General features: G+C 33.0%; 1 protein-coding gene across 2 annotated transcripts in view; it reads left to right on the top strand.

The window, feature by feature from the left end:
- The window catches only part of LOC132745161 (uridine phosphorylase 2-like), a 73,215-nt gene that overhangs the window by 29,712 nt on the left and 15,792 nt on the right, over positions 1 to 27,711 (top strand). For both annotated transcript variants that reach the window (XM_060733987.1, XM_060733986.1), the window contains exons 4-6: positions 3,482 to 3,643; positions 12,660 to 12,774; positions 13,196 to 13,266. In XM_060733987.1, the coding sequence (XP_060589970.1) occupies positions 3,482 to 3,643; positions 12,660 to 12,774; positions 13,196 to 13,266 (348 nt within the window). The remainder of the gene's footprint in view (positions 1 to 3,481; positions 3,644 to 12,659; positions 12,775 to 13,195; positions 13,267 to 27,711) is intronic.

The following is a 27,711-nucleotide window of genomic DNA, read 5'->3' as shown; positions in this document are numbered from 1 at the left end:
ATAAAGGATTGCTTTTTGAAGGAGGTAATACTGTATTTAATTCCCATGTCTTCCTCACTAAAAGAAAAAGTACTTTCGGGCATATAATGCTCCGCCTAGCGGTGCTCTTGTTAGCTCACCTGTCACACCTGTCACAAAGTGACATGGTGAGCTTTTGTGATCGCTTTTCGTCCGGCTTTCTGCCATAAACTATTACTTTAAACAACATCACCTCATAAACCGCTAAGCCAATTTCATCCAAACTTCACAGGAATGTTCCTTTGGTGGTCAACTTGTTCACAGAATTTAATTCCATGCAGAACTGGCAACCGAAAGAAAAAACTTAAAAAATATTCTTGCTTTTCCTTATATGTATATAGTAAAAACTTAAAAAATCTCCTTAAAAAAACCCCAAAGTGTTGGAGCTTAAATATTAAGCTTGAAACATCTTCTGGTGAGTGTCTACCTAGTTTGTTCAAATAAAAGCCCTGGGATCAAAATTGACCCCGCCTCGGGGTACCGATTTTACATGAATGTCTATAGTAAAAACTTCAAAAATTCTCTTTTAAATAACCCATAGAGCTAGAGCTTAGATCTTAAGCAAGAAACATCTTTTAGTGAGTGTCTACCAAATTTGTTCAAATAAAAGCCTCAAGGGTTAAATTGGCCACACCCCAGGGGTCTGATTTTCCTTATATGTCTATAGTAAAAACTTAAAAAATCTTCTGTTAAAAAACCCAAATTTATCATGAAACATCTTCTAATGGGTGTCTACCAAGTTGGTTTAAAAAAAGCCCCTGGGTTAAAATTAGCCCCGCCCCTAGAGCCTATATACAGGTGAGCGATTTCAGGGCCATCATGGCCCTCTTGTTTTGGCTCATCTGGAGGCAGCTTTCCCAATAGAGATGAAACTACAATTTATTATGCCCCCCTTCGAAGAAGAGGGGGTATATTGTTTTGCTAATGTCGGTCTGTCTGTCTGTCTGTCTGTCTGTCTGTTCGTCGGTAGACCACATGGTTTCCGCTGATTATCTTGAAAAGTATGTATCACAAAGTCTTCATATTTCACATAGTGATTGGTTATAACTAGTAAATGACCCCTATTGATTTTGGGGTCACTAGGTCAAAGGTCAAGGTCACAGGGACCTTAAATGTCAAAATGGTTTCCGCTGATTATCAAGAAAAGTATGTATCACAAAGTCTTCATTTTTCACATAGTGATTGGTTATAACTAGTAGATGACCCCTATTGATTTTGGGGTCACTAGGTCAAAGGTCAAGGTCACAGGGACCTTAAATGTCAAAATAATTTCCGCTGATTATCGTGAAAAGTATGTATCACAAAGTCTTCATATTTCACACAAAGATTGGTCATCACTAGTAGATGACACCTTTTGATTTTGGGGTCACTAGGTAAAAGGTCAAGGTCACAGGGGCCTTAAATGTCAAAATGGTTTCCGCTGATTATCTTGAAAAGTATGTATCACAAAGTCTTCATTTTTCACATAGTGATTGGTCATCACAAGTAGATGACCCCTATTGATTTTTGGGTCACTAGGTCAAAGGTCAAGGTCACAGGGGCCTTAAATGTCAAAATAATTTCCGCTGATTATCTTGAAAAGTATGTATCACAAAGTCTTCATATTTCACACAAAGATTGGTCATCACTAGTAGATGACCCCTTTTGATTTTGGGGTCACTAGGTCAAAGGTCAAGGTCACAGGGGCCTTAAATATCAAAATGGTTTCCGCTGATTATCTTGAAAAGTATGTATCACAAAGTCTTCATATTTCACATAGTGATTAATCATCACAGGAAGATGACCCCTATTGATTTTGGGTTTGCTAGGTCAAAGGTCAAGGTCACAGGGGCCTTAAATGTCAAAATGGTTTTCGTTGATTTTTCCATAATTGAACACTTCCATGTACCCATTTTTGGCAAGTTTCTGTAATAAAATTACCAATTATGTGAGTCAATGGCTAGAAAGGGGGGTATATGTGTAGTTTGACATTCTTGTTTAGAAATGATCCTTGGATGTGGTTCTCTGTAAAAATTGCTCAAATGATTCTGATCTGCCAAAAAATATGGCTTCACAGCAGGGCAAAAAATAAGAATCTTTTAATAATATTTACTTCACAAACACTGAGTGAAACTTCACAGGAATGATCATTAGGTTAGCTTTTACAAAAAGTGCTGTATACTTGAGTCAAGATGGCAAATTGGGGTTAACATGACCGAAAACTAACTTTGCACCAAAGCCATATAGGCCCTATACAAACTCTGCACAGGTCAGCGATTTGTAGGAACCTAAGATATGTTTCTTTCATATCTTTTTTATGGCGTAACCCCATCATTCCGTCAGTTTCCATTCATTATCTTGGCAACAGTTGGACACATTCAACTCAAATTTGACATATGGATATATCATACGAAAATGCAGGTCAAGTTCAAATTTGGTCATGGTCTGATGATTTTTGACAGAGTAATGCCCCTTGAAGAAATTTTCAGTTTCTGTTCATTATCTCCCCAACAGTTGTACACATTCAACTCAAATTTGACATATGCATCCAACATAGGAATGTGCAGGTAAATTTCAAATTTGGTCATGGTCCGATGATTTTGGACAAAGTAATCCCTCTTGAACTTTGAAAAAAAAAAATTCAGTCTCCGCACTGTTTGTTTAAGTGTAGGTACATGTATTAAACTGGAAAATTCAAGTCAAGTTCGAATTTGGCTTTGATCCAATGATTTTTGACAGAGTTATCCTTCTTGAACTTAGAAAAAAAGGAGAATTTTTAGTTTCTGCTTTAACTTTTGTAGGAATGTATGTCCGATGTATGTTGCATGTGCTGGTATTTTACCAGAAAAAAAAGTCAAGTTGTAATTTGGTCATGGTTAGATGTTTTTGGACATTTATCCCCCTTAAACTTGGAAAAGATTTAAAAATTCACAATATCTAATCATGATCTCAACTACAAATGCAATTTGCAAAAGGTTAACACTGAAAAGTTCCAGGGCCTTGAACTTTGTATAGAAATGGTTTGTGTTAACATTGAATAGTTTAAGAGCTTTGAATTTAGAATGAAAAAATGGTTTGTGAAATAAATTTGGAACTAAATTTCAAATTTGAAATTTTGGATTGAATCAGTATGTTGTTAGGTTTTTAAAAGTAGGTGGAGCTGACCTGTGTAAGAGTTGACCCATTTGGAGTTAGTTAAGGATCGAGTTGATCCATGCCGAGTTAGTTTAGGGTCGAGTTGACCCTTTACCAAGATGGTTGCTGAAGCTAAAAATAGAAATAATCTTAAAGCTTCCTTGTCAACTCACAGGAAAATTTTGATTTATGAAATGACCTAAATACTTATAATGAAATCTTGTCCATGTAAACCTTATCCGAGCCATTTCGTTCTATCAGGTCCCTCTTTGGTATTTCTTTAAAAAATATTTCATATATATATTTGGCTACATCAAAACTTGACAGTCTGTGTGATTTTTTTTCACAGTTTGTTTGTTTTGGTGGATCACCAAATAGAATGAAAAAGTTTGCTGAGTTTATGGTGAAAGAACTGGGTGTAAAGATTCCAGCAGGTATGGCACTAACAAACATCTCACATGGTTCAGACAGATATGTCCTCTACAAGGTTGCATCTGTACTCTCAGTTAGTGTAAGTATTTATAAACTTTTTTCCTTAACTATGAAAGCTATTGACTTGAAACTTCATAAACAGTACTCTGCACTTCTTGAGTTATTGCCCTTTGTTAATTTTCTGACTTTATTTTTGTCCGGGCCATTTCTCCTAAACTATAAAAGTTTTTGACTTGAAACTTCATAGGGTGATAGATCTTATTGACAAGAAGTGCAGTGTATAAAAACTGGTACTCTGCACTTCTTATTTATTTAGTTATTGCCCTTTGTTAATTTTCTTACTTTATTTTTGTCTGGACAATTTCTCCTAAACTATAAAAGCTTTTGACTTGAAACTTCATAGGGTGATAGATCTTATTGATATGAAGTGCAGTGTATATTAAAAACTGGTACTTTTTGAGTTATTGCCCTTTTTGCCTAATTTTCATATTTCATTCTTGTTCAGGCCATTTCTCCTAAACTATAAAAGCTATGGATATAATCCTTCATAGGATGATAGATCTCATTGAGAAGAAGTGCAGTGCAAAAAAACTGGCACTCTGTACTTCATGATTTTAGAGTTATTTCCCTTAGTTGATAATAATACTTTATTTTTGTCCCAGTCATTTCACCTAAACTATAAAAGCTATGGACTTGAAACTTCATAGGGTGATAGACATTATTTGTTAATTATATTATAATTTATTCTTCTACACTGTGAATAAAAGCTATTCAAGCTACATCAATCCTGATGTAACATTGTTACAATCAGTTCAAATGCCACTAAAGTTCAAAGTACATGTACATTATAAGAGTGGTGTTTATAAATAACCTATATTTAAGAAGAATATGCCTAAGTGACAGTTAAACTGTTCACAAGGCGACACATCAGACTTGCGGAGTCCTAGTTTATAATGTAAATCTTAACAGATATATTTATATGAAATGTTAATTTAGGATACAATTCATGACTTCTTAACTAAGGATTACTTTTAGCAATGGCTTAACAGTTCTTGCCCAATGGCAATAGCTATAGTTTCTATTTAATAATATCTTGTTCAGTATTATTTATACATTTATATATTTACAAAAACAATAATATGTTTGATTAATGATAACTGAAAAATTGTCAAATTTGATGCATTTCTGTCCTAATGACACATATGTTGATAAAGACTTCTTATTATTCCTTTATTTTCCCTCGCTGAAAGGCGGCGGGGGATATAGAAATAGTCTCCGTCCGTCCTTCGGTCCGTCCGTCCTTCCGTCCGACATTTTTGTCCAGAGCATATCTCAAAAAGTATTTGAGTTATCAACTTGACATTTCATAGGCGGATAGATCATATTGAGGAGTGCAGTGCACAAGAATGATAACTCTACCCTGCATAATTTTTCAATTATTGCCCTTTGTTATTTTTCAAACTTAATTTTTGTCCAGAGCATAACTCAAAAAGTTAATAAGATATCAACATGAAACTTCATAGGTGGATAGATCTCACTCAGGAGGTGTGCAGTGCACAAGAATGATAACTCTACCCTTCATAATTTTTGAGTTATTGCCCTTTGTTATTTTTTATACTTAATTTTTCACCTGAGTGGAGCATAACTCAAAAAGTCTTTGAGATGTCAACATGAAACTACATAGGTGGAAAGATCTCATTGAGGAGGAGTACAGCACACAAGAATGATAACTCTTTCCATTATAATTTTTGAGTTGTTGCCCTTTGTTATTTTTCATGCTTAATTTTTGTCCAGAGCATAACTAAAAAGCTTTTGAGATATCAACATGAAACTTCATAGGTGGATAGGTCTAATTGAGGAGGAATGCAGCCCACAAAAATGATAACTCTACCCTGCATAATTTTTCAGTTATTGCCCGTTGTTATTTTTCAAACTTAATTTTTGTCCAGAGAATAACTCAAAAAGTTTATGAGATATCAACATGAAACTTCATAGGTGGATAGATCTCACTCAGGAGGTGTGCAATGCATAAGAATGATAACTCTACCCTTCATATTTTTTGAGTTATTGCCCTTTGTTATTTTTAGTCCCCTACCGGTTTACCGGAGGGGACTTTAGGTTTACCCTCCGTCCGTCTGTCCGTCTGTCTGTCCGTCCGTCTGTCCGTCCGTCAGTCCGTCCGTCCACAAAACTGGATCCCGCGATAACGCAAAAAGTACTGAAAATATTTTAATGAAACTTGATATATGGATAGATGGCAGTATGGAGATTATGCACGTCTTTTTCTTTACTTCCTATGTTGAAAATTCTGGTTGCTATGGCAACAAATAGACTGAAAATATGGCAAATTTTACACATAACCTGGATCCCGCGATAACGCAAAAAGTACTGAAAATATTTTTATGAAACTTGATATATGGATAGATGGCAGTATGGAGATTATGCACGTCTTTTTCTTTTTTTCCTATGCTGAAAATTCTGGTTGCTATGGCAACAAATAGACTGAAAATATGGCAAATTTTACACATAACCTGGATCTAGTGATAACGCAAAAATTACTGAACATATTTTTATGAAACTTGACATATGGGTAGATGTCAGTATGGAAATTATGCACATCCTTTTCTTATCTTCCTGTGTTGAAAATTCTGGTTGCTAGGGCAACAAATAGACTGAATTTCAAGATTTCTGATTCTAGTTTTTAAGTTTTTTCACTATAAGTTCTTTATTTCTTAAGGTATTTTCTTCAAACTTTAAATATAAGTTGCTAGTCATCAACCACATCATATGTGACAAAGTCTACAACTCTAGCACAAACTTTATCAGAATTACCTCCCTTGAACTTAAAATTTTCATGAAAAAAACATTGTTTTTTTTAATAACTTCTTTTTTTCTGAATGTATCTACTTCAAACTTCATATAAATGTTTCTTTTTATCACTCAACATTTGTGAGTGTTCAATACTCTAGCAAGACTATTTCCAGAAATATGCCCCTTTTGAACTTAGACTTTTTTTTGAGAAATTGGTAATTTTTACTCCAACTTCTTCAATCATGATAGGATTTTCTTCAAACTCCAACATCATAATAATATGACAAGGTTTATAAATCTAGCATCCATATTTCCAGAATTATCTCCTCCTTAAACTTTTAATTTTTCCTATTCGTTCTTTTAACTTTCATTTACTTCAAATTCAAAATAAACATTCAATATTCATACCTTCATTACTAATTATTCTTTGATACACTCACATCATGTATGACATCGTTATCTCCTTTTTTTAAAATTTTGCTTTTAAAAATGTTATATTTTGATAACAGGGATGTTTAAAAAATAACTGTAGAGTGTCCTTCAGTCCGTCTGTCTGTCTGTACATAAAAACTGTTCACTGCTATCACTTTTAAAGAACTTTTTCAACAAATTTACTTAAAATAGAAACATAAGTGAATGGCCAATGGCCCTTCAGAATGTTGCTTGGGCTCTTACCGGTAGGGGACTTATGGATTGCTTGCAATACTATGATTATTGCTTGTTTATAATTAATTTTTCTTCTGAGTGGAGCATAACTCAAAGGTCTTTGAGATGTCAACATGAAACTTCATTGGTGGAAAGATCTCATTGAGGAGGAGTGCAGCAAACAAAAATGATAACTCTTCCCATTATAATTTTTGAGTTATTGCCCTTTGTTATTTTTCATACTTAATTTTTGTCCAGAGCATAACTAAAAAACCTTTGAGATATCAACATGAAACTTCATAGGTGGATAGGTCTCATTGAGGAGGAGTGCAGCACACAAGAATGATAACTCTACCCTACATAATTTTTCAGTTATTGCCCTTTGTTATTTTTCAAACTTAATTTTTGTCCAGAGCATAACTCAAAAAAGTTTATGAGATATCAACATGAAACTTCATAGGTGGATAGATCTCACTCAGGAGGTGTGCAGTGCACAAGAATGATAACTCTACCCTTCATAATTTTTGAGTTATTGCCCTTTGTTATTTTTTATACTTAATTTTTCACCTGAGTGGAGCATAACTCAAAACTTGAAACTTCATAGGTGGATAGATCTTATTGAGGAGGAATGATGTGCACAAAAATGATAACTCTTCCCATTATAATTTTTCAGTTATTGCCCTTTGTTATATTTATTGCTTAATTTTTGTCCAGAGCATAACTAAAAAGCCTTTGAGATGTCAACATGAAACTTCAAAGGTGGATAGGTCTCAATGAGGAGGAGTGCAGCACACAAGAATGATAACTCTACCCTGCATAATTATTTGAGTTATTGCCCTTTGTTATTTATCATGCTTAATTTTTGTCCAGAGCATAACTATAAAAGCCTTTGAGATATCAACTTGAAACTTCATAGGTGGATAGATCTCATTAAGGAGGAGTGCAGCAAACAAAACTGATAGTCTACCCTGCATTAGTTTTCAGTTAATTGCCCTTTGTTATTTTCAGCCATCAGTATTCACATAGGTTTTAAATCTGTAATCACTTCAGCCATCAGTTTTCATTACCAAAAGACCTCTTAAAATTGAATTATTCTGCTCTACTACATATACATTCTTCCAATGAGCAAACACATTCGGCAAGGGATGGCCATGTTGACATGGCTCTTGTTAATAACTGCATCAGTCTGTGACATAAAAAGTCCTTGAACTGACTTATACATGAATCATTACCCCTTTACCTCATATAGATGTGTTTTGACGGCTTTTCGCCCCCACCCCCTTTTTGAGGCCTCAAACAGTAAAAAAATGGCCTATTTAGGCCCTAAACACTTTTTTTCATTTGAGAAATGTTGATAGAAAAGTGATAACTTTTTTGGCGCCGCCTCCTATCAAAAAGGTACATCAAGGAGTTGCCAGAAGGTGGATGTGCACCCTTCTGTTTCATGGGTTTGAAGGGGGGCCGCAGCCCCCTTCATGGCCAAGAAACTTTTGGACATGTGACAAAAATGGCCTCGGCTGAGGTCGATCGTTAGGTAAGGTTACCAATGCTGAAAAGCCTTTTTAAATTGTCTCAATCCACTGAGAAGTTGCAGCACTTTGAAATCAGTTTTGATGGAAAAAAACAATGCAAAATAGTGATTTTTGGCAATTTTGAGACATCCCCTGTTGCCATGGTAACAGGAAATTAAAGATTGAGCATGCTGTTACAGAGGCTATGGTCCAGTCAACATTTGTGCCAAGTTTCATCAGTATTGAAGTCTTTTTCATAGTTTCATAGCAGTTTTAAATTGTAACAGGAGGCTTTTTAATGAAAACAGTCATTTTTCACAATATGCTCATGTTGTTTAACCCACATATAGGGTTAATGTGATTTTCATTTTAAGCTTGACTGTTCAAGAAAATAGTCTAGCTATTTTTGTAATAGTCAAGCTATTTTTGTAGTCATGGTGCTGTAGCTAATGGCTAGTATATCATTGTTATTATGTCTGAAAACATATTTTTTTTGCCTTCATCTTCTGTCCGTCCGTCCCTCCATCCATCCATCCGTCCGCACAACCAAATAGGGTTAGGAGGCCATCTAACAATAAATGAACAAAAGAGTATTATAGAGTTCATTCCGTAACAATAGAGTAAGGGGCCATTGGCCCTCTATTAAACAAAGGAATAAAACAAAAGAAATTGCCCCTTTTTCCATTTTGGCCGGATGTCCATTTGTCAGGCTACCACAGGCACGTTTTGCTTCGCTGCATAAAATGGCCGCCAGAGCTAAGAGTAGAAGAATTTTTTCCGGCTTTCACAGGTAAAACTGCTTATGGGATTTCATCGCTGCACAAAATAGCTGGCAGAGCTAAAAATTAAAAATTCCTGTCCATTTCATCCGCAATAAGCTTGTCAGGCCTTCACAGGTCAAAATATTGCTGGATTTCAACCAAACTTTAAAGGAGTGACCAGTACCATCCCTAGTTGTGCACATCCCCGGCATGTTCTGCTTCGCTGCACAAAATGGCCACCAGAGCTAAAAATAGAAAAATCTTGTCCGGCTCACAGGTCAGACTACTGGTAGGATTTCAACCAAACTTTACAGGAGTGATCAGTACCATTCCTAGTTGTGCACATCACTGGTATGTTCCGCTTAGCAGCATAAAATGGCCACCAGAGCTAAAAACAGAAAAATCTTGTCAGACCTTCACAGGTCAACCTACGGGTGGGGTTTCAACCAAACTTTACAGGAGTGATAATTATCATCTTTAGTTGTGCATTTTTTGCTGGCATGTTCTGCTTTCCTGCTTAAAATGGCTGCCAAAGCCAAAAATAGAAAAATCTTGTCCGGCCTTCACAGGTCAAACTTCTGGTCAGATTTCAGCCAAATTTTACAGGAGTTGTCAGTACCATCCCTAGTTGTGCATATCATGGCATGTCCTGCTTTGCTGCACAAAATGGCCGACTCAGAGCTATAAATAGAAAAATCTTGTCCGGCTTTCACAGGTCAAGCTACTGGTTGGATTTCAATGAAACTTCACGAGTGATCATTACCATCCCTATTTGTGCATATCGCCAGCATGTTTTGCTTTGCTGCACAAAATGGCTACCAGAGCTAAATATAGTAAAATCCTGTCCGGCTATCAGAGGTCAAAATGCTGGCGGGATTTCCACCAAAATTCACTGGAGTGATCAGAACCATACATTGTTTTGGGAGACATAATTATGTTTTTGTGACAAAAACCCTTCTAGTTATTGAATGGATTGACATCATATCATAGCAGAACAATCTTCATGTATATTAAACTTACATTGACCTTGTCTCATGTATGACCTTGAAGGTTAAATAATTGAATGTTCATTGATTTTTGCTATAATTGACTGTAACTTGGTAATTAACTTCATACTCTGACAAAACAGCATTTTTCACAAGACCTTTTAAGGCTGAACCTACCTTAACCTTTAAATGACCTTGACTGTTAAGGTAAAATTTGAACTTTTTCAATTGTCATTATTTTGTTATGTATGTTCGGATTTAAACTTGGATAAAACAAGACTTGCTACTAAACAAACATATTAAATAATTTAGATGTGACCTTGATCTTAAGTTGACTGTCAAGGTCAAATTAATGAATTCCTGTTTTTTTTCTCTTTATCTGGCTATAAATTTGTTATTAATAAATGGATTAACTTCATATTAAGATACCACATCTTTAGGTCAAGACCTTCATGTATATCAAACTAACTTTGACCTTGACTCATGTATGACTCTTACCTTGAAGGTCAGATTATTTAAATTCCACTCATCACTATTTTTGGCTGTAACTTGGAAATAAATATCATACTTGGACAAAACAACCTTTTGGACAAGGCATTCTAAAAGGTTCAACTGACCTTGACCTTGAGCTTTAAATGACCTTGACCATCAAGGTCAAAGTATTGAATTTTTTTTAAATTGTCATATACGGATTTGACTCATTTTTTTTCTTTAATTTTCTTTTTAAAGATTATTCAAACCATTTACTTGTTTGCTTTAAGAAAAAGTAAAAAAGCTGAGCATTGACCCCGCCCGCTCTTGTTAGTCATACTTTGGACAAAAGAACACTTATGAAACCACATTGTTTCATTATTAAAGTTTGACCTGCAACATCAAGGTCACATTTTTGTTAAATTACCATGACTTTATAATTTCATTGGTACATGGACAGTGCAACACTAATGGCAACACAGAAAATGTTGAATAATTAAATACAACCTTGATCTATAGATGACCTTGACTGTCAAAGTAAGATATGAAATTTTAATAAAATTCTGTACAAAGGTCAGGGTCACAGGGGCCTTAAATGTCAAAATGGTTTCTGCTCGTTATCTTGGTTACTATTTATCACAAAGTCTTCATATTTCACATATTGATTGGTTGTAACTAGAAGATGGCCCCTATTGATTTTGGGGTCACCAGGTCAAAGGTCAAGGTCACAGGTATGAATGGTAGTGTGTCAGCTTTTTATCTTGAAAGCTAATTATCACAAAGTCTTCATATTTCACATAGATTGGTCATAACCAGTAGATGACCTGTATTGCTTTTGGGATCACTAGTTCAAAGGTCAAGGTCACAGGGGCCATAAAGGGACTCCACTGAGGTTTTTTGACATGACGGGACTGGGAATATTTTTTTGTGATTATTACTCTATTTGATGTAGATCTATACTAATAACTTATGTGCAAAATTTCAGATCAATACCTCGCTCCATTTTACCACAATAATTATTATAATAGTGAAAAATGACCCAAAATTGAAAAGCGTTTAAACGCTTTTCACTCAAATCCGCCTGAGAATAGCACAAAGATATGGTTTTCATATCCATTTTACCATAATAATTATTATAATAGTGAAAAATGACCCAAAATTGAAATGCGTTTAAACGCTTTTCACTCAAATCCGCCTGAGAATAGCACAAAGATATGGTTTTCAATGTATTTCTTGTGTATTTCTTAGTTATATATTTTATTGATATTTCGGTTTAAAGTGCGCAAGTTTATCTATGTGAAAAAATGAAATGTTATGTTTTAGGCTTATAAACCGCAGTGGAGTTCCTTTAAATGTCAGAATTGTTAACACTTTTATCTTAAAACTATTGATCACAAAGTCTTCATATTTCACATAATGATTGTTTATAACGAGTAAGTGACCCTTATTGATTTTGGGGTCACAAGGTCAAAGGTCAAGGTCACAGGGTCCTTGAATGTTAGTTTGGTTTCCGCTCATTATCTTACAAGCTATTTATCACAAAGTCTTCATATTTCTAATATTGATTGGTCATAACTATTAGATGACCCCTATTGATTTTGGGTCACTAGTTCAAAGGTCAAGATCACAGGGGCCTTAAATTTTAGAATGGTTTCTGCTCATTATCTTGAAAACTTTTTATAACAAAGTCTTCATTATTTTTCTTTTTCCATAACTGAACACTTCCATGTACCCATTTATGGCAAGTTTCTATAACAAAATTACCAATAATGTGAGTCAAGGGCTAGAAAGGGGGGCATATGTGTTGTTCGACATTTCTTGTTAATATCAATTTCAAATGTATATATATTTTTAAACAAAATGTATATATCTATAATCAAATTGTTAACTAAATACAATACATTTTACAGCATGGCATGGGCATTCCATCATTATCAATTGTGTTTCATGAAGTATTGAAGTTATTGCATTATGCTAAATGTACTGATGTAAAATTCTTCAGACTAGGCACAAGTGGAGGGCTAGGTAAATATGTACATTACAATTCAAGGACTGGTAAAACTTAGATTAGTTATGCCAGCAGTTTAGCAGTTGAAATTTAAAAATACCTTTGAAATTCACATTACAAAAATAGTGAGGTCAGTTTATTTATATCAGTCTGCTATGTTTATAGGTATCGTTAAGTATAGAACTTAACACATGTTTAGAATACCCCAATACTAAACAAGGATATGGCATCTTTGGGGAGTACTCATAATATATTTAGATGATTATAATTGAGGGATTTGAACTCGTATGTCAATCTCATTGTATTTTATGAAAGACTACATCATATTGTTGAAAATCTACATAGGAAGGCAATATGTTAATGATTTTAACATGTAAATGAAAAGATATAATTGATATATCAATTAAATTAATTAACCAGTGTACATGTATATTACAGGTATTGAACCAGGAAGTGTTGTCATTACTGAAGCAGCTGTAGATGGACTCTTACGACCATATATGGAAGTTGTGAGTGTTTATACAACCATCAGTTTGTTGATCCTTATGATATGTAACAGTTTTATTAGTTTAATTATCACATGTTAACAACTTGCTGAAAGTAATTTGAAAAGGCGACATATAGGGGTTACTTTTGTCGTCGTTATCGGCGTCCCCTAAGGCTTGTCCGGAGCATAACTCAGTCACTTTAAGTTGGATTGACTCCAAACTTGGTATGCATGCTTCTTTCAATAACCCAAAGTGCACTGCACAAGAACCGGTACTCTGCACTTCTTAATTTTTGAGTTATTGCCCTTTGTTAATTTTCATACTTTAATATTGTCCGGACCATTTCTCCTAAACTTTAAAAGCTTACGGATTTGAAACTTCATAGGATGATAGATCTCATTAAAAAGAAGTGCAGTGCTCAAGAACCAGTACTCTGCACTTCTTATTAGCTCGACTATACGAAGTATATGGAGAGCTGTCCTACTCGCCCCGGCGTCGGCGGTCGCGTCCAGATTTTAGATTAAAGTTTTGGTGCAGTAAAATATTTTTCACTATAACTTTGTCAGTTCCTTATCATCAACCACATCTTATGTGACAAGGTTCATAACTCTAGCACCAATATTTTCAGATTTATCTCCCCTTGAACTTAGAATTTTCCTTAAAAAATACTAATTTTTAGCTCACCTGTCACAAAGTGACAGGGTGAGCTTTTGTGATCGCTTTTCGTCCGGCGTCCGGCGTCCGGCGTCCGTCGTCCGTAAACTTTTACTTTAAATGACATCTCCTCATAAACCACTAAGCCAATTTCATCCAAACTTCACAGGAATGTTCCTTTGGTGATCACCTTTAAAAATTGTTCAAAGAATTTAATTCCATGCAGAACTCTGGTTGCCATGGCAACCAAAAGAAAAAAACTTAAAATATCTTTTTCTAAAAAACCCAACGAGCTAGAGCTTAGATTTTTGGCATGAAACATCTTCTGGTGAGTGTCTACCAAGTTTGTTCAAATAAAAGCCCTTGGGTCAAAATTGGCCCCACCCCAGGGGGTCATTGATTTTCCCTATATGCATATAGTAAAAACTTAAAAAATCTTCTTTTAAAGAACCCAAAGAGCTAGAGCTTAGATATTTAGCATGAAACATCTTCTAATGGGTGTCTAGCAAGTTTGTTCAAATAAAAGCCCTAGGGTAAAAATTGGCCCTGCCCCAGGGGGTCATTGATTTTCCCTATATGCATATAGTAAAAACTTAAAATATTCTTCTTTTAAAGAACCAAAAGAGCTAGAGCTATGATATTTAGCATGAAACATCTTCTAATGGATGTCTACCAAGTTTGTTCAAATAAAAGCCCTGGGGTCAAAATTGGCCCCGCCCCAGGGGGTCATTGATTTTCCCTATATACATATAGTAAAATCTTAAAAAATCTTCTTTTAAAGAACCGAAAGAGCTAGAGCTAAGATATTTAGCATGAAACATCTTCTAATGGGTGTCTACCAAGTTTGTTCAAATAAAAGCCCTGGGGTCAAAATTGGCCCCGCCCCAGGGGGTCATTGATTTTCCCTATATGCATATAGTAAAAACTTAAAAAATCTTCTTTTAAAGAACCAAAAGAGCTAGAGCTAAGATATTTAGCGTGAAACATCTTCTAATGGATGTGTACCAAGTTTGTTCAAATAAAAGCCCTGGGGTCAAAATTGGCCCTGCCCCGGAGGTCATTCATTTTCCCTATATGTGTAAAACTATAGCAAAAATTGAAAAATCTTCTTTGAAAAAACTCAAATAGCAAGATTTTAGATATTAATCATGAAGCATCTTTTAGTGAGTGTCTTCAAAGTTTGTTCAAATAGAAGCCCTGGAGTCAAAATTGGCCCTGCCCCGGGGGACATTGATTTTCCTTATACAAGTATAGCAAAAACTTAAAAATCTTTTAAAAAACCCGAATAGCTAGAGTTTAGATATTAAGCATGAAACATTTTCTAGTAAGTGTCTACAAAGATTGTTCAAATAAAAGCCCTGGGGTCAAAACTGGCCCTGCCCCAGGTGTGTCATTGTTTTTAACTATATGTGTAAAGAAAAAACTTTAAAAAATCTTCTTTTAAAAATCCCAATGAATTAGACCTTAGATGTTTAGCATGAAACATCTTCTAATGGTTGTCTACAAAGTTTGTTCAAATAAAAGCCCCGGGCTTTAAACTGGCCTTGCTCCGGGGGCCTATGTACAGGTGAGCGACTTCAGGGCCATCATGGCCCTCTTGTTACTGTTACTGCTTTATTTCTTAAGGGATCAACCTCATACTTCAAATTTATGTACCTTATCATCATCCCATCTTATGTGACAAGGTTCATAACTCTAGCACCAATATTTTCAGATTTATCTCCCCTTGAACTTAGAATTTTCCTAAAAAAATACTATTTCTTACTGTTTCTTCTTTATTTCTTAAGGGATCAACCTCATACTTCAAATATATTTACGTTATCATCATCCCCATCTTATGTGACAAGGTTCATAACTCTAGCACCAATATTTTCAGATTTATCTCCCCTTGAACTTAGAATTTTCCATAAAAAATATTATTTTTTACTGTTACTTATTTATTTCTAAAGGGATCAATTTCATACTTCAAATATATGTACCTTATCATCAATTACATCTTATGTGACAAGGTTCATAACTCTAGCACCAATATTGCAAGAATTATCTCCCCATTAACTTAGATTTTTTTTACTAGAAAAATGTTATTTTTTACTATTACTTTTTTTAGCTCACCTGTCACAAAGTGACAGGGTGAGCTTTTGTGATCGCTTTTCGTCTGGCGTCCGTCCGGCGTCCGTCCGGCGTCCGTAAACTTTTACTTCAAATGACATCTCCTCATAAACCACTAAGCCAATTTCATCCAAACTTCACAGGAATGTTCCTTTGGTGGTTACCTTTAAAAATTGTTCAAAGAATTTAATTCCATGCAGAACTCTGGTTGCCATGGCAACCAAAAGAAAAAACTTTAAATATCTTCTTTTAAAAAACCCAAAGAGCTAGAGCTTAGATATTTGGCATGAAACATCTTCTAGTGAGTGTCTACCAAGTTTGTTCAAATAAAAGCCCTGGGGTCAAAATTGGCCCCGCCCCAGGGGGTCATTGATTTTCCCTATATGCATAGTAAAAACTTAAAAAATCTTCTTTTAAAGAACCCATAGAGCTAGAGCTAAGATATTTAGCATGAAACATCTTCTAATGGGTGTCTACCAAGTTTGTTCAAATAAAAGCCCTGGGGTCAAAATTGGCCCCGCCCCAGGGGGTCATTGATTTTCCCTATATGCATATATTATGATGTGCCTTTTTTCTTATATAAAATTATGTAATACATCATAATTAATAATCATATAAATATAAATAGGTAAAATGTTTTAAAAGTACATTTTGTTAAATTTTAACTTAAATAGTTAAAATTAATATCAAAATTTTTGTCTTTAAACATAGATTTTAAATATTTCAGTTTTATTTTGCTATTATGAACTTTGTTCCAAAACTGTTATTTGGTGGTTTTTAATTATAAATTTTCTTAAATAAGCTTTGGAATTTTAAACATTTGCAATTGTTATTTTTGGCAAATGGCTTCCATTAGCACCTTTTGTTCTGTAAAGGATGTTAGTCATTGTGTTAACTTGTTGGCTTTTAATAAGCTGATAGGTTATCACCTTGTTTAGCATTAACATAAATTACTAGAAAAACACCAAAGCTGAGAGATTTCTCAGTTCAAATGGCACCTCCCACTCTTCAACTTTGTGACAATCTTGATTTCTGGACCAATCATCACAAACCAGGTTCAGAAAGAACCAATCATCATGTTGTACCAGAAACGAAGACAAGTTTTAAAATAAGGAAATTTTGGAGCCAAAGTATCATTCTTATGCGATACTTTGGACTTAATAAATTTGTTGTTAATTAAAATACTGTCTTCGTCATTTCCAGGTATGTACAACATAATATATTTTTTATTGTTATAATGTAATTTTCTTTGTACTTATAAATGATAAATGTTAAAACTATTTGAAACAATAATCAAAACTTTATTTTTGATCAATTAAGTAATGACATTTTTATGAAGGAAATATATCTTATTCTTACATTTTTGGTGAAATTGTACTCTATTTTAATTTTTGTAAAATTGTATATAACAGAAATGTTATAAGTCATTTTATTTCATAAAATATTTACTTGTTTTAAAAATAATAATGTGAGTTCTTTATAAATAATGAAATAGGAAAGCTTAGGGCCAAGCTATTTAGTATTTAAAACAAAGACTCACTTTGCTAAATTGTTCAAGTAAATATTAAAAGAAATGTTTTAATCAATTTTTAAGTAACTATAGAAATCTATTTTTGTGATAATCTATAGTACTTTTCATATAAATGGTACCTCTCATATCGATGCCTTGGTGCGAAAGGGTTGTAACTCATAATTTCACCGAAAATGGTTTTATGGTGTTTTTCAATGTAGGAGCAATATACACACATGTTGTAAAAATATTAAACTTGAAAGCTAAAATTAAACTACCAAAAGTATATTTGTCCAAAGGTTGTAACTCAAACAGACATATTTTGTTGGTGCGAAACGGTTGTAACTTAAGTTACAACCGTTTCGCACCAACATTTTGATAATATTTTGAATAAATCCTAGTGCAAAATAGTTGTATCTCAATATCTTATATCATATTCTGTGAAATATTTAGTGGATTATTTCTTTCAAACTAATTGACAAGTTTATAAAACAGTCTCAGCTTCTGATTCCTTGTTATTTACATAATTGTTAAGCTTTCATTTAGACATAATACAAGAATTTGAATAACTTACTCATATTTCAAACATAAATCAATTCCAATGCTTGTAAAAGAAACAATATCATAGTACATTGCTATATTTGACTAACAGTACTATTATTGTGATTTTTTCTCAACATAAAAATTGTTATTGGTATAATGTTGCATTGTTTGCAAAATAGCAAGAAAAAGTAATGGACCGATTTTGGTTTTACGAAAATGAAATTACTGTAACTCGAAATAAATTTATTATAAACAATTGTCATACAATATTTATGATTGTATCATAGTTTGGAGACTTTTGAAAACATGTCAGAGTTAAATTGCATACCAATACATGCACAGTGCTTTAACTCACTGTCTGTCTGGAGCTTGCTTGTTAACTGGTTCATTTTTTCTGGTTTTTACATGTTGTTGACGACAGGGAAAGAGACAGGGAAGGAGATAACAGTAGTAGAAAAGTCATATTCAGATGCTTAAACATTAGTACATTTTTCTTGGATGACTGGGAATGTGTTTTCATTTTTGCTTAAGATACAAAAGAGAAAGAACATCAAAACATTTGGCAATCTGATTTATACTCTCATACAAATCTGACAGCTTTGTGTTTCGATGCTTTTTTAATTACTAAATGTTAAAATAACTAAAAGAAATTATACAATTATTACTCAATTCTTGATTTGGTTTTAAACTTACATGAATTACTTTTATCACTTACATGTATTACTATTGGAATATTTTCATGTCTTGTCAAAGACAAATTGTATTTATAAATATTGTACTAAAATTTATTTACGTAACAAGACAATGTCTGAATAGATATGTGAACAAAATTTTCTTTGACAACATATTGTAAACAGTAAGTTTAGAGACATATACATATGTATAGACAAAAGTATTACAATATAACAAAGGTGTTTATGTGTAGATAATAGAATTAATATTAACCTACATGTAGATAAAAGATGTTAAAACTAAAATTCTTAAAAAAATTATTAAAGGATTTCTCAGTAGCAATAGAAAAATCTAAACCTAACATTATATCCCTAAAGCAAAGATTAAAAATGTAACATGCTTGTTTGCATGCCTGTTTGATTGAGCTTTTCAAGGACAGCAGTAGTAAATGCAATCAACTGTCAACTCTTCTGGCACAAATTTAAGCAAAACTCAACTAAACATGTTCATGGTGTTCAGAAATATCTGCTGATGGGACAAAAGAAAAAGACTTAAAGATTTTCCATTAAACTGCAAGCCAACAGTATGATGTATGGTTGAATTACACAGATAAACAGGCTACATATAGGTCTAGCTTAATACAAGTTACATAGGTCTTTTATTTAAGAAATAATATATCACAAACTGTGATTTTATCACTCAATAAAATCACTGTTGGAGTTGGATGTGTGGAATTACGAGGGAGGTAGCCCGAGTGATATAATGATGCCACATTCAACAAACAGTGATTTTATCAAGTAACTCCAAGCGATTTGGATACATTATTTTAATTCTAACACGACATCAACAAATAAAATTTTAATGCTGCCTTATCTTATATTTATCTAAATTGCGCCTGATTGTTTTCGTACTCATTTTCAGCATGTCACATTTTTAGTGGTAACTTTGCGTGATATAATGACTACATCACATGTCTTAATATGGAATGTCAAACAGTGATTTTTATTGCATAATAACGCCCCACAATTTCGGTTCTTCTATGTTCAATAGGGAAAAATGCGGGTCATGTTAAAATATTAAGTAAAATATGTTATTGACCCTTTGTTTTCTGTTGGATAAAAGTAAATATCAGATATATTTTCCATCTCCTATTTAAAATCATTCATAAAGATATTAATCACTTCCTCAGCTGTATGTGCGTTTGTGTGCACACCTGTGAATTTTATTGGGGGTCACAGGGGATTGCATTTTGTAATTTTTATTATTTGCAGGCCTTATTTTTTTTCTCATTTAATTACTGACTGATTTCAGACTGGACTGATTTATATAATAAACAATGAAATTTGAGGACTGTAAAGAGTTGTAAGAATAGCATGAGCTTAGAAGCTTAGAACATCTATAATATTTATCATCTTTCTCTTTTGGCTTAATAGTAAAGAAGATCCAGGACTTGATAATGCTTAAATATATAGAATTTGTACACAAAAGCACATCCTAGGAATTATCTAAGTTTTCAAATTAAGAAAAGCCTATGTATTAGAATAGATGGAAAATATAAAATGAGAGTATTTCTCATTTTCAAAAGGCTTATACATGTATTAACAAAAATAATGTGTCTTAGATGGTTTTGTCATTATGTAAGTTCACAATTTTGAATTGTGAAAATTTACCTTGATTCTTGCAAAAACATACATGTTAATGCATATTTGGTACTTATGATGGGTTTGACCATCTATGTGTCACATAAAAAAATATTATATATAAAGTGAATTTCTTTAAAAAAAATCATTTGACTGAAATTATATTTTAAAAACATAAAATTTGAAGGTTTTTCACTGAAATATCCAGGCAATATTTTAAATTAGTTCATATTTAACACAACTAAGCTTGGATATGTCTATTTGACCCATTACATTTATCAGAATTTAAAGCAAAAATTTAGTTACAACCCTTTCGCACCAAATCATTTTTTGAAATTTTTGATTTTTTTGGTGCGAAAGGGTTGTAACTGAAACTTTGTCAATTATCTCTTTATGCTGACAAAATAAAATAACCTATCCAATCAATTATATATCAGTAATTGAATTAGCGCCAAAAACCAAAATTAAAGAAGTATTTATTAGAATGTAAAAGAATAAATAAGTTTTTTGTCTCTCCTGAATAATTTCAAAATATTGAGTTACAACCCTTTCGCACCAAGGCATCGATATGCAAAGCTTAATTCCCCATTTTGCCTTGTATTATTTTAAATAAGTACCAATCTGTTAACATGATATATAAAATACATGTAACTTGACATTATCATTATGTATAATATTATTTGATATGCATTATAAACTTTTGTGTTAAAAAATATTATATGTTTACAACATTTGTTATAATGCATGTAATCATTCTTATGCGATACTTTGGACTTAATAAATTTGTTGTTAATTAAAATACTGTCTTCGTCATTTCCAGGACAAAAACCACTCCGACCTATATAGGTACCGCCCCGGGCTCATCGTCGGCCCAGTTGCTTGCGAGCGTAGTAAAGAAACGCTTCATAAAACATATAGTAAAAACTTAAAAAATCTTCTTTTAAAGAACCCAAAGAGCTAGAGCTAAGATATTTAGCATGAAACATGTTCTAATGGGTGTCTACAAAGTTTGTTCAAATAAAAGCCCTGGGGTCAAAATTGGCCCCGTCCCGGGGATCATTGATTTTCCTTATATGTGTATAGCAAAAACTTAAAAAAAAAAATCTTCTTTGAAAAAACCCAAATAGCTAGAGTTTAGATATTAAGCATGAAACATCTTCTAGTGAGTGTCTACCAAGTTTGTTAAAATAAAAGCCTGTTAAAATAAAAGCCCTGGGGTCAAAATTGGCCCCGCCCCAGGGGGTCATTGATTTTCCCTATATGCATATAGTAAAAACTTAAAAAATCTTCTTTTAAAGAACCCAAAGAGCTAGAGCTAAGATATTTAGCATGAAACATGTTCTAATGGGTGTCTACAAAGTTTGTTCAAATAAAAGCTCTGGGGTCAAAATTGGCCCCGCCCCGGGGGTCATTGATTTTCCTTATATGTGTATAGCAAAAACTTAAAAAATCTTCTTTGAAAAAACCCAAATAGCTAGAGTTTAGATATTAAGCATGAAACATCTTCTAGTGAGTGTCTACCAAGTTTGTTAAAATAAAAGCCTGTTAAAATAAAAGCCCTGGGGTCAAAATTGGCCCCGCCCCAGGGGGTCATTGATTTTCCCTATATGCATATAGTAAAAACTTAAAAAATCTTCTTTTAAAGAACCCAAAGAGCTAGAGCTAAGATATTTAGCATGAAACATGTTCTAATGGGTGTCTACAAAGTTTGTTCAAATAAAAGCCCTAGGGTCAAAATTGGCCCCGCCCCGGGGGTCATTGATTTTCCTTATATGTGTATGGCAAAAAACTTAAAAATCTTCTTTGAAAAAACCCAAATAGCTAGAGTTTAGATATTAAGAATGAAACATCTTCTAGTTTGTTCAAATAAAAGCCCTGGGGTTAAAACTGGCCCCGCCCCAGAGGTGTCATTGTTTTTAACTATATGTGTATAGTAAAAACTTAAAAAATCTTCTTTTAAAAAACCCAATGAGCTAGAGGTTAGATTTTAAGCAGGAAACATCTTTTTGTTGGTGTCTACCAAGTTTGTCCAAGTAAAAGCCCTTGGGTTTAAATTGGCCCTGCCAAAGGGGGGGGGGGGGGGGGCGGAGGTCATTGTTTTTCATTATATGTGTGTAGTAAAAACTTAACATCATGAAACATCTACTAATAGGTGTCTTCCAAGTTTGCTCAAATAAAAGCCCTGGGGTTTAAACTGGCCCCGCTCCGGGGGCCTATATACAGGTGAGCGACCTCAGGGCCATCATGGCCCTCTTGTTATTTTTAAAGGTATCTACCTCAAACTTCAAATACTTATTCCTTATCATCAATTACATTTTATGTGACAATGTTCATAACTCTTGAAGCAATATTTACAGATTTATCTATCTTTGAACTTAGGATTTTCTTTAAGAAATATAATAACTTCTTTACTTTTTAAGGTATCTACTTCAAACTTCAAATATATATTTCTTATCATTACACAAATGTTGTGTGACAAGGTCCATAACTCTAGCATGACTATTTCTAGAATTATTCCCCTTGATCTTGGAATTTATGTTAACATTTGTTTTTTTTAACTATAACTTAATACATAATTATACATAATTGATTTTTCTTTCATAGTTTTGTCCTCCTTTACTGCGTCCAGTATTTTATTAGTCGAGCTTCGCTGTCTCCTGTGACAGCTCTTGTTTTTTGAGTTATTGCCCTTTGTTAATTTTCATACTTTATTTTTTGTCCGGGCCATTTTTCCTAAACAATAAAAGCTATTGACTTAAAAATTAATAGGATGATAGATCTTATTAAGAAGTGCAGTGTACAAGAACCTGTACTCTACACTTTTTATTTTTTATGCCCCCCTTCGAAGAAGAGAGGGTATATTGCTTTGCCAATGTCGGTCTGTCTGTCGGTCCCAACGGTCTGTCCACACTCACAGGACAATAATTATGTGACCCCTATTGATTTTGGGGTCACTAGGTCAAAGGTCAAGGTCACAGAAGCCTTAAATGTCAAAATGGTTTTCGCTGATTATCTTGAAAAGTATTCATCACAAAGTCTTCATATTGATTTTTGGGTCTCTAGGTCAAAGGTCAAGGTCACAGGGGCTTTAAATGTAAAAACGGTTTCCGCTGATTGTCTTGAAAGTATTCATCACAAAGTCGTCATATTTCACAAAGTGATTGGTCATAAGTAGTAGATGACCCCTATTGATTTTGGGGTCATTAGGTTAAAGGTCAAGGTCACAGGATCCTTGAATGTTAATATGATTTCCGCTGATTATATTGGTTACTATTTATCACAAAGTCTTCATATTTCACATATTGATTGGTCATAACTAGTAGATGACCCCAATTGATTTTGGGGTCACCAGGTCAAGGTCACAGGGTCTTTGAATGGTATAATGATTTCAGCTCATTATCTTGAAAGATAATTTTCACAAAGTCTTCATATTTCACATAGTGATTGGTCCTGTACGAAAATGCCTACCCTGACTTTAAACACCCTGATTTGACATGGGATCAGAAATTTATTCCCAGCCAGGTTTTTTAAGCTATTCAGTTGACTATAGGGGAGACAGAAATCTATTTTTAGACTTTGTAGTATACAATATATAGTGTTTTCAGGGTGGATTCAACGAAATATTTAAATGAGCCAGAAAAAATACCACCCTGAAATGGAAATCCAGGGCAGAATTTTCACTCACACAGATTTCTAAAAATAGATTTACTTCTAGTTAAATTAAGAGCAATTTCAGGGTGGGATTAATTTGAAATATTTAAATGAGCCATAATTCACCCTGATTTCTGTTTAAAAAGTCAGGCCAGACTTTTTTTCCTCCTGTTATTATCCCGCCCCAAAATTTTGCAAATCCCACCCTGAAATTGAAATAAAAATCCACCCAGATTCCTGTTCTTTTTGATATTTGACAAAATAATAATTGAGATTTTTTTTTCACTTATCTGTATTTGATTTTCATACAATTAAATACATTTCAAAGTCATTCTTGTTTGATATTTCCACTAGGTAGCTGCACACTGTATAACATAATTCCACACTATAGTCTCTGGACTACACAATCTGTAAACAAATGAAATATATGAAATATGAATATGCTATAGTCAACTGTCAATTTATATATTAACTAAAAGAAAATGTAACACCTTAATATAGAGAAATATGTCCATACAATGTAGTTTTAAAGGTATAATATTTCATTAATTGCAATCAAAACATCAAAAGAACAAATGATTGATGAAATTATTTTAAAGAAGCTACAGCATTATTAACATATATGTACTGACTTTATGAAGTCATTAATTCTATAAAATTTGCCTGAATGAATACTTTTAATAATTAAAACTGAAACTAATTTTGATAGAAAATGAAAAAATTAAAAATTACCAGTAATATTTCTTCTATTGTATTCTTTTGTTCCAACTACACCATTTTCTTCTTCTTCATCCTCTTGTCACATGTTACTGAAATATTTGGCTTCAACCTAAATTTTGGAAGTAGAAAAAAACAAATATGCAATCATGTCATAATTTTTATTACATTTTAAGACTTCAGTTTTTTTTTCTAAAATGGAATGATCAAAATGTATAGTTTATTTAGAAAAATTAAGAATGATTTCATTTTCCCTCCATTATAATTTTAAAACAGGTTTCTTGGAATTCAAAGTTATTTGAAATCTTTTTTGAATAATGAGCTCACAGAATTCATAATTTTATGAAAAATTAAAAATATTAAGAACTGTAATTCAATTATAACTTACCATTTATCTGTTACAATTGGCTGCTTATTTCCCTCCATTTTTTTCAAATTGAATAACGAAGTTTAACACATCTATCATGCTCCATGTTATATATAAATTTCACAATAAATTTCCCAAGAAAGTTCTGTATAGCTGGGGTAGTTGAATTCTTAAATCAAAATTATCAAAACTCATTTATGTATTAGGCCATCCTTAAAAAAATGTTTGTTTGCAGTAACGCGACCTACTCACAAAATTTGCCCCTACTCAAAAGTTTTTTTCATGGTCTGGATAAAAAATTATTTTTTTTTAATCAGAAAATTATGCCTTGTGCTTTGTTTTTGTTCTTTTAAAGGTTAATAGAAGAAATAAAATGTATGTATTATTTTATTAGAATTCATTTATCAATTTATTAATTGTTACCAGATTATCAAAGCATAAATTGTCCAGTATTTTGAAATTCCATGTTTATTTGGGAGTACAGTTCAATAATAAAAAAAAAAAAAAAAAAAAAAATCGACCTACCTACCCACCTTGAAAATTCTGGGTCGGGTTACTGCAAACAAACATTTTTTTTAAGGATGGCCTTAATATATAACTGTAAGTTGATTTATTTGAATTAAAATCACAACTAAAGCCTCCAATCTTTCTAAAGAAATTGACCATGCTGGAAATAATTTTCAGGGTGTGATATTTGCTCTGGATTTTAAACTGCTGTCGGTCAATCTGTGGTAACTTCTCTATTTTCATCTGCCAGATAGCCCAGTTTAACATATAGTATTTTGAAATACTGTAAAAAGTTCCACTTGAAGGTTATTTGTTTATATAAACTGAAAGCTGACCTTAGAAGTAGGAGATTCTGTACAGATTGTGAGATGATGGATATAAACTAAAAATCTTGTACATTACTTATTGCTGACCGACCAATTAATGCATTAAATAATATTTTTTTATCATAAGTTAAATATAAATACAATAAATTACCAGTGACAATTATCAATTTTATAGATAACAATAAATCATGTTGAGCTAAATAATCTACATAATTTCAAAAGAAAAATAATAAAGAATAATTCAGTAAATGAAAAGAATTTTTGTTAAATGGAGTTAACCATAAATCAACTGAAACTTTCCAGAAATAGACATTATAATATATTTTCTTCTGAATAAAAAATTCAATTTTATGTGAACAGCAATGTAAACTGTACTATTAGTGTATTACAGTATTCATTTCTAATAACTCTAACTAAGAAAAATCAGGCTGGAAATGAAGAACTTTTAAGACTGTATATATTGAAACTGGTTCATAAAAATTTTCTAACATTGAAATATCTGGGTAGATTTTGCTTATATTTCTCCAAGTCAGTAAAATTTGTGTCAAAATATTTTCAAAGTGCAAATATTCCTGCTTCCACCCTGACTTTTACCAAAATGAAGACGATGTCAGGGTAGAAAAAACTTGAATTCCCATGTGAGATTTCTTGAAAATTCAGGGTCCATGTCTTTTTCACCCTGATTTTGCCAATTCTGGTTCAAAACAGGCCTGAATCGGTCCTGTTTTTCATAAAAACCATGCTGAGTTTTCGTACAGGGTCATAACCAACTGATGATCCGTATTGCTTTTGGGGTCACTAGATCAAAGGTCAAGTGTCAGAATGGTTTCCCCATATGATCTTGAAGATTTTTTATCAGAAAGTCTTCATATTTCACATACTGATTGGTCATAAACTAGTAAGTGACCCTATTGATTTTGGGGTCACTAGGTCAAAGGTCAAGGTCACAGAGTTTTTGAATGTTAGTATGGTTTCCGCTCATTATCTTGAAAACTATTTATCACAAAGTCTTCATATTTCTAATATTGATTGGTGATAACTATTAGATGACCCCTCTTGATTTTGGGTCACTAGTTCAAAGTTCTAGGTCACAGGGGCCTTAAATGTCTCATTTTCTTGAAAACTATTTATTACAGAGTCTTCATTATTTTTCTTTTTTCCATAATTGAACACTTCCATGTACCCATTTATGGCAAGTTTCTATAACAAAATTACCAATTATGTGTGTCAAGGGCTAGAAAGGCGGGCATATGTGTTGTTCGACATTTCTTGTTGATTTATTGCCCTTTGTTAATTTTCATACTTTATTATTGTCCTGGCCATTTCTCCTAATCTATAAAAGCTATGGACTTGAAACTTCATAGGATGATAGATCTCATTAAGAAGAAGTTTAGTGCATAAGAACTGGTACTCTGCACTTCTTATTTTTTGGGTTAGTGTCCTTTGTTAATTTTCATACTTAATTTTGTCCGGGCCATTTCTCCTTAACAATAAAAGCTATATATAAACTTCATAGGATGATAGACCTCATAAAGAAGAATTGCAGTGCACAAGAACCGGTACTATGCACTTCTTATGTTTTGAGTATTTCCCTTTATTAATTTTCATACTTTATATTTGTCTGGGCCATTTTTCCTAAACTATAAAAGCTTTGGACATGAAAATTTATTGGATGATAGATTTCATTGAATAGAAGTACAATGCAAATGAGCCATAACTCTGCCTTGCCTAATTTTGGAGTTATTGCCCTTTGGTATTTTTTTCACTTTG

This window comes from Ruditapes philippinarum, unplaced genomic scaffold (assembly GCF_026571515.1).
Source record: "Ruditapes philippinarum isolate M1 unplaced genomic scaffold, ASM2657151v2 ctg323_1_1_1_1, whole genome shotgun sequence".
NCBI classification, from domain to species: domain Eukaryota; kingdom Metazoa; phylum Mollusca; class Bivalvia; order Venerida; family Veneridae; genus Ruditapes; species Ruditapes philippinarum.
The sequence above is the reverse complement of the archived record's forward strand: the minus strand, read 5'-3'. Positions and strand labels throughout refer to the sequence as shown.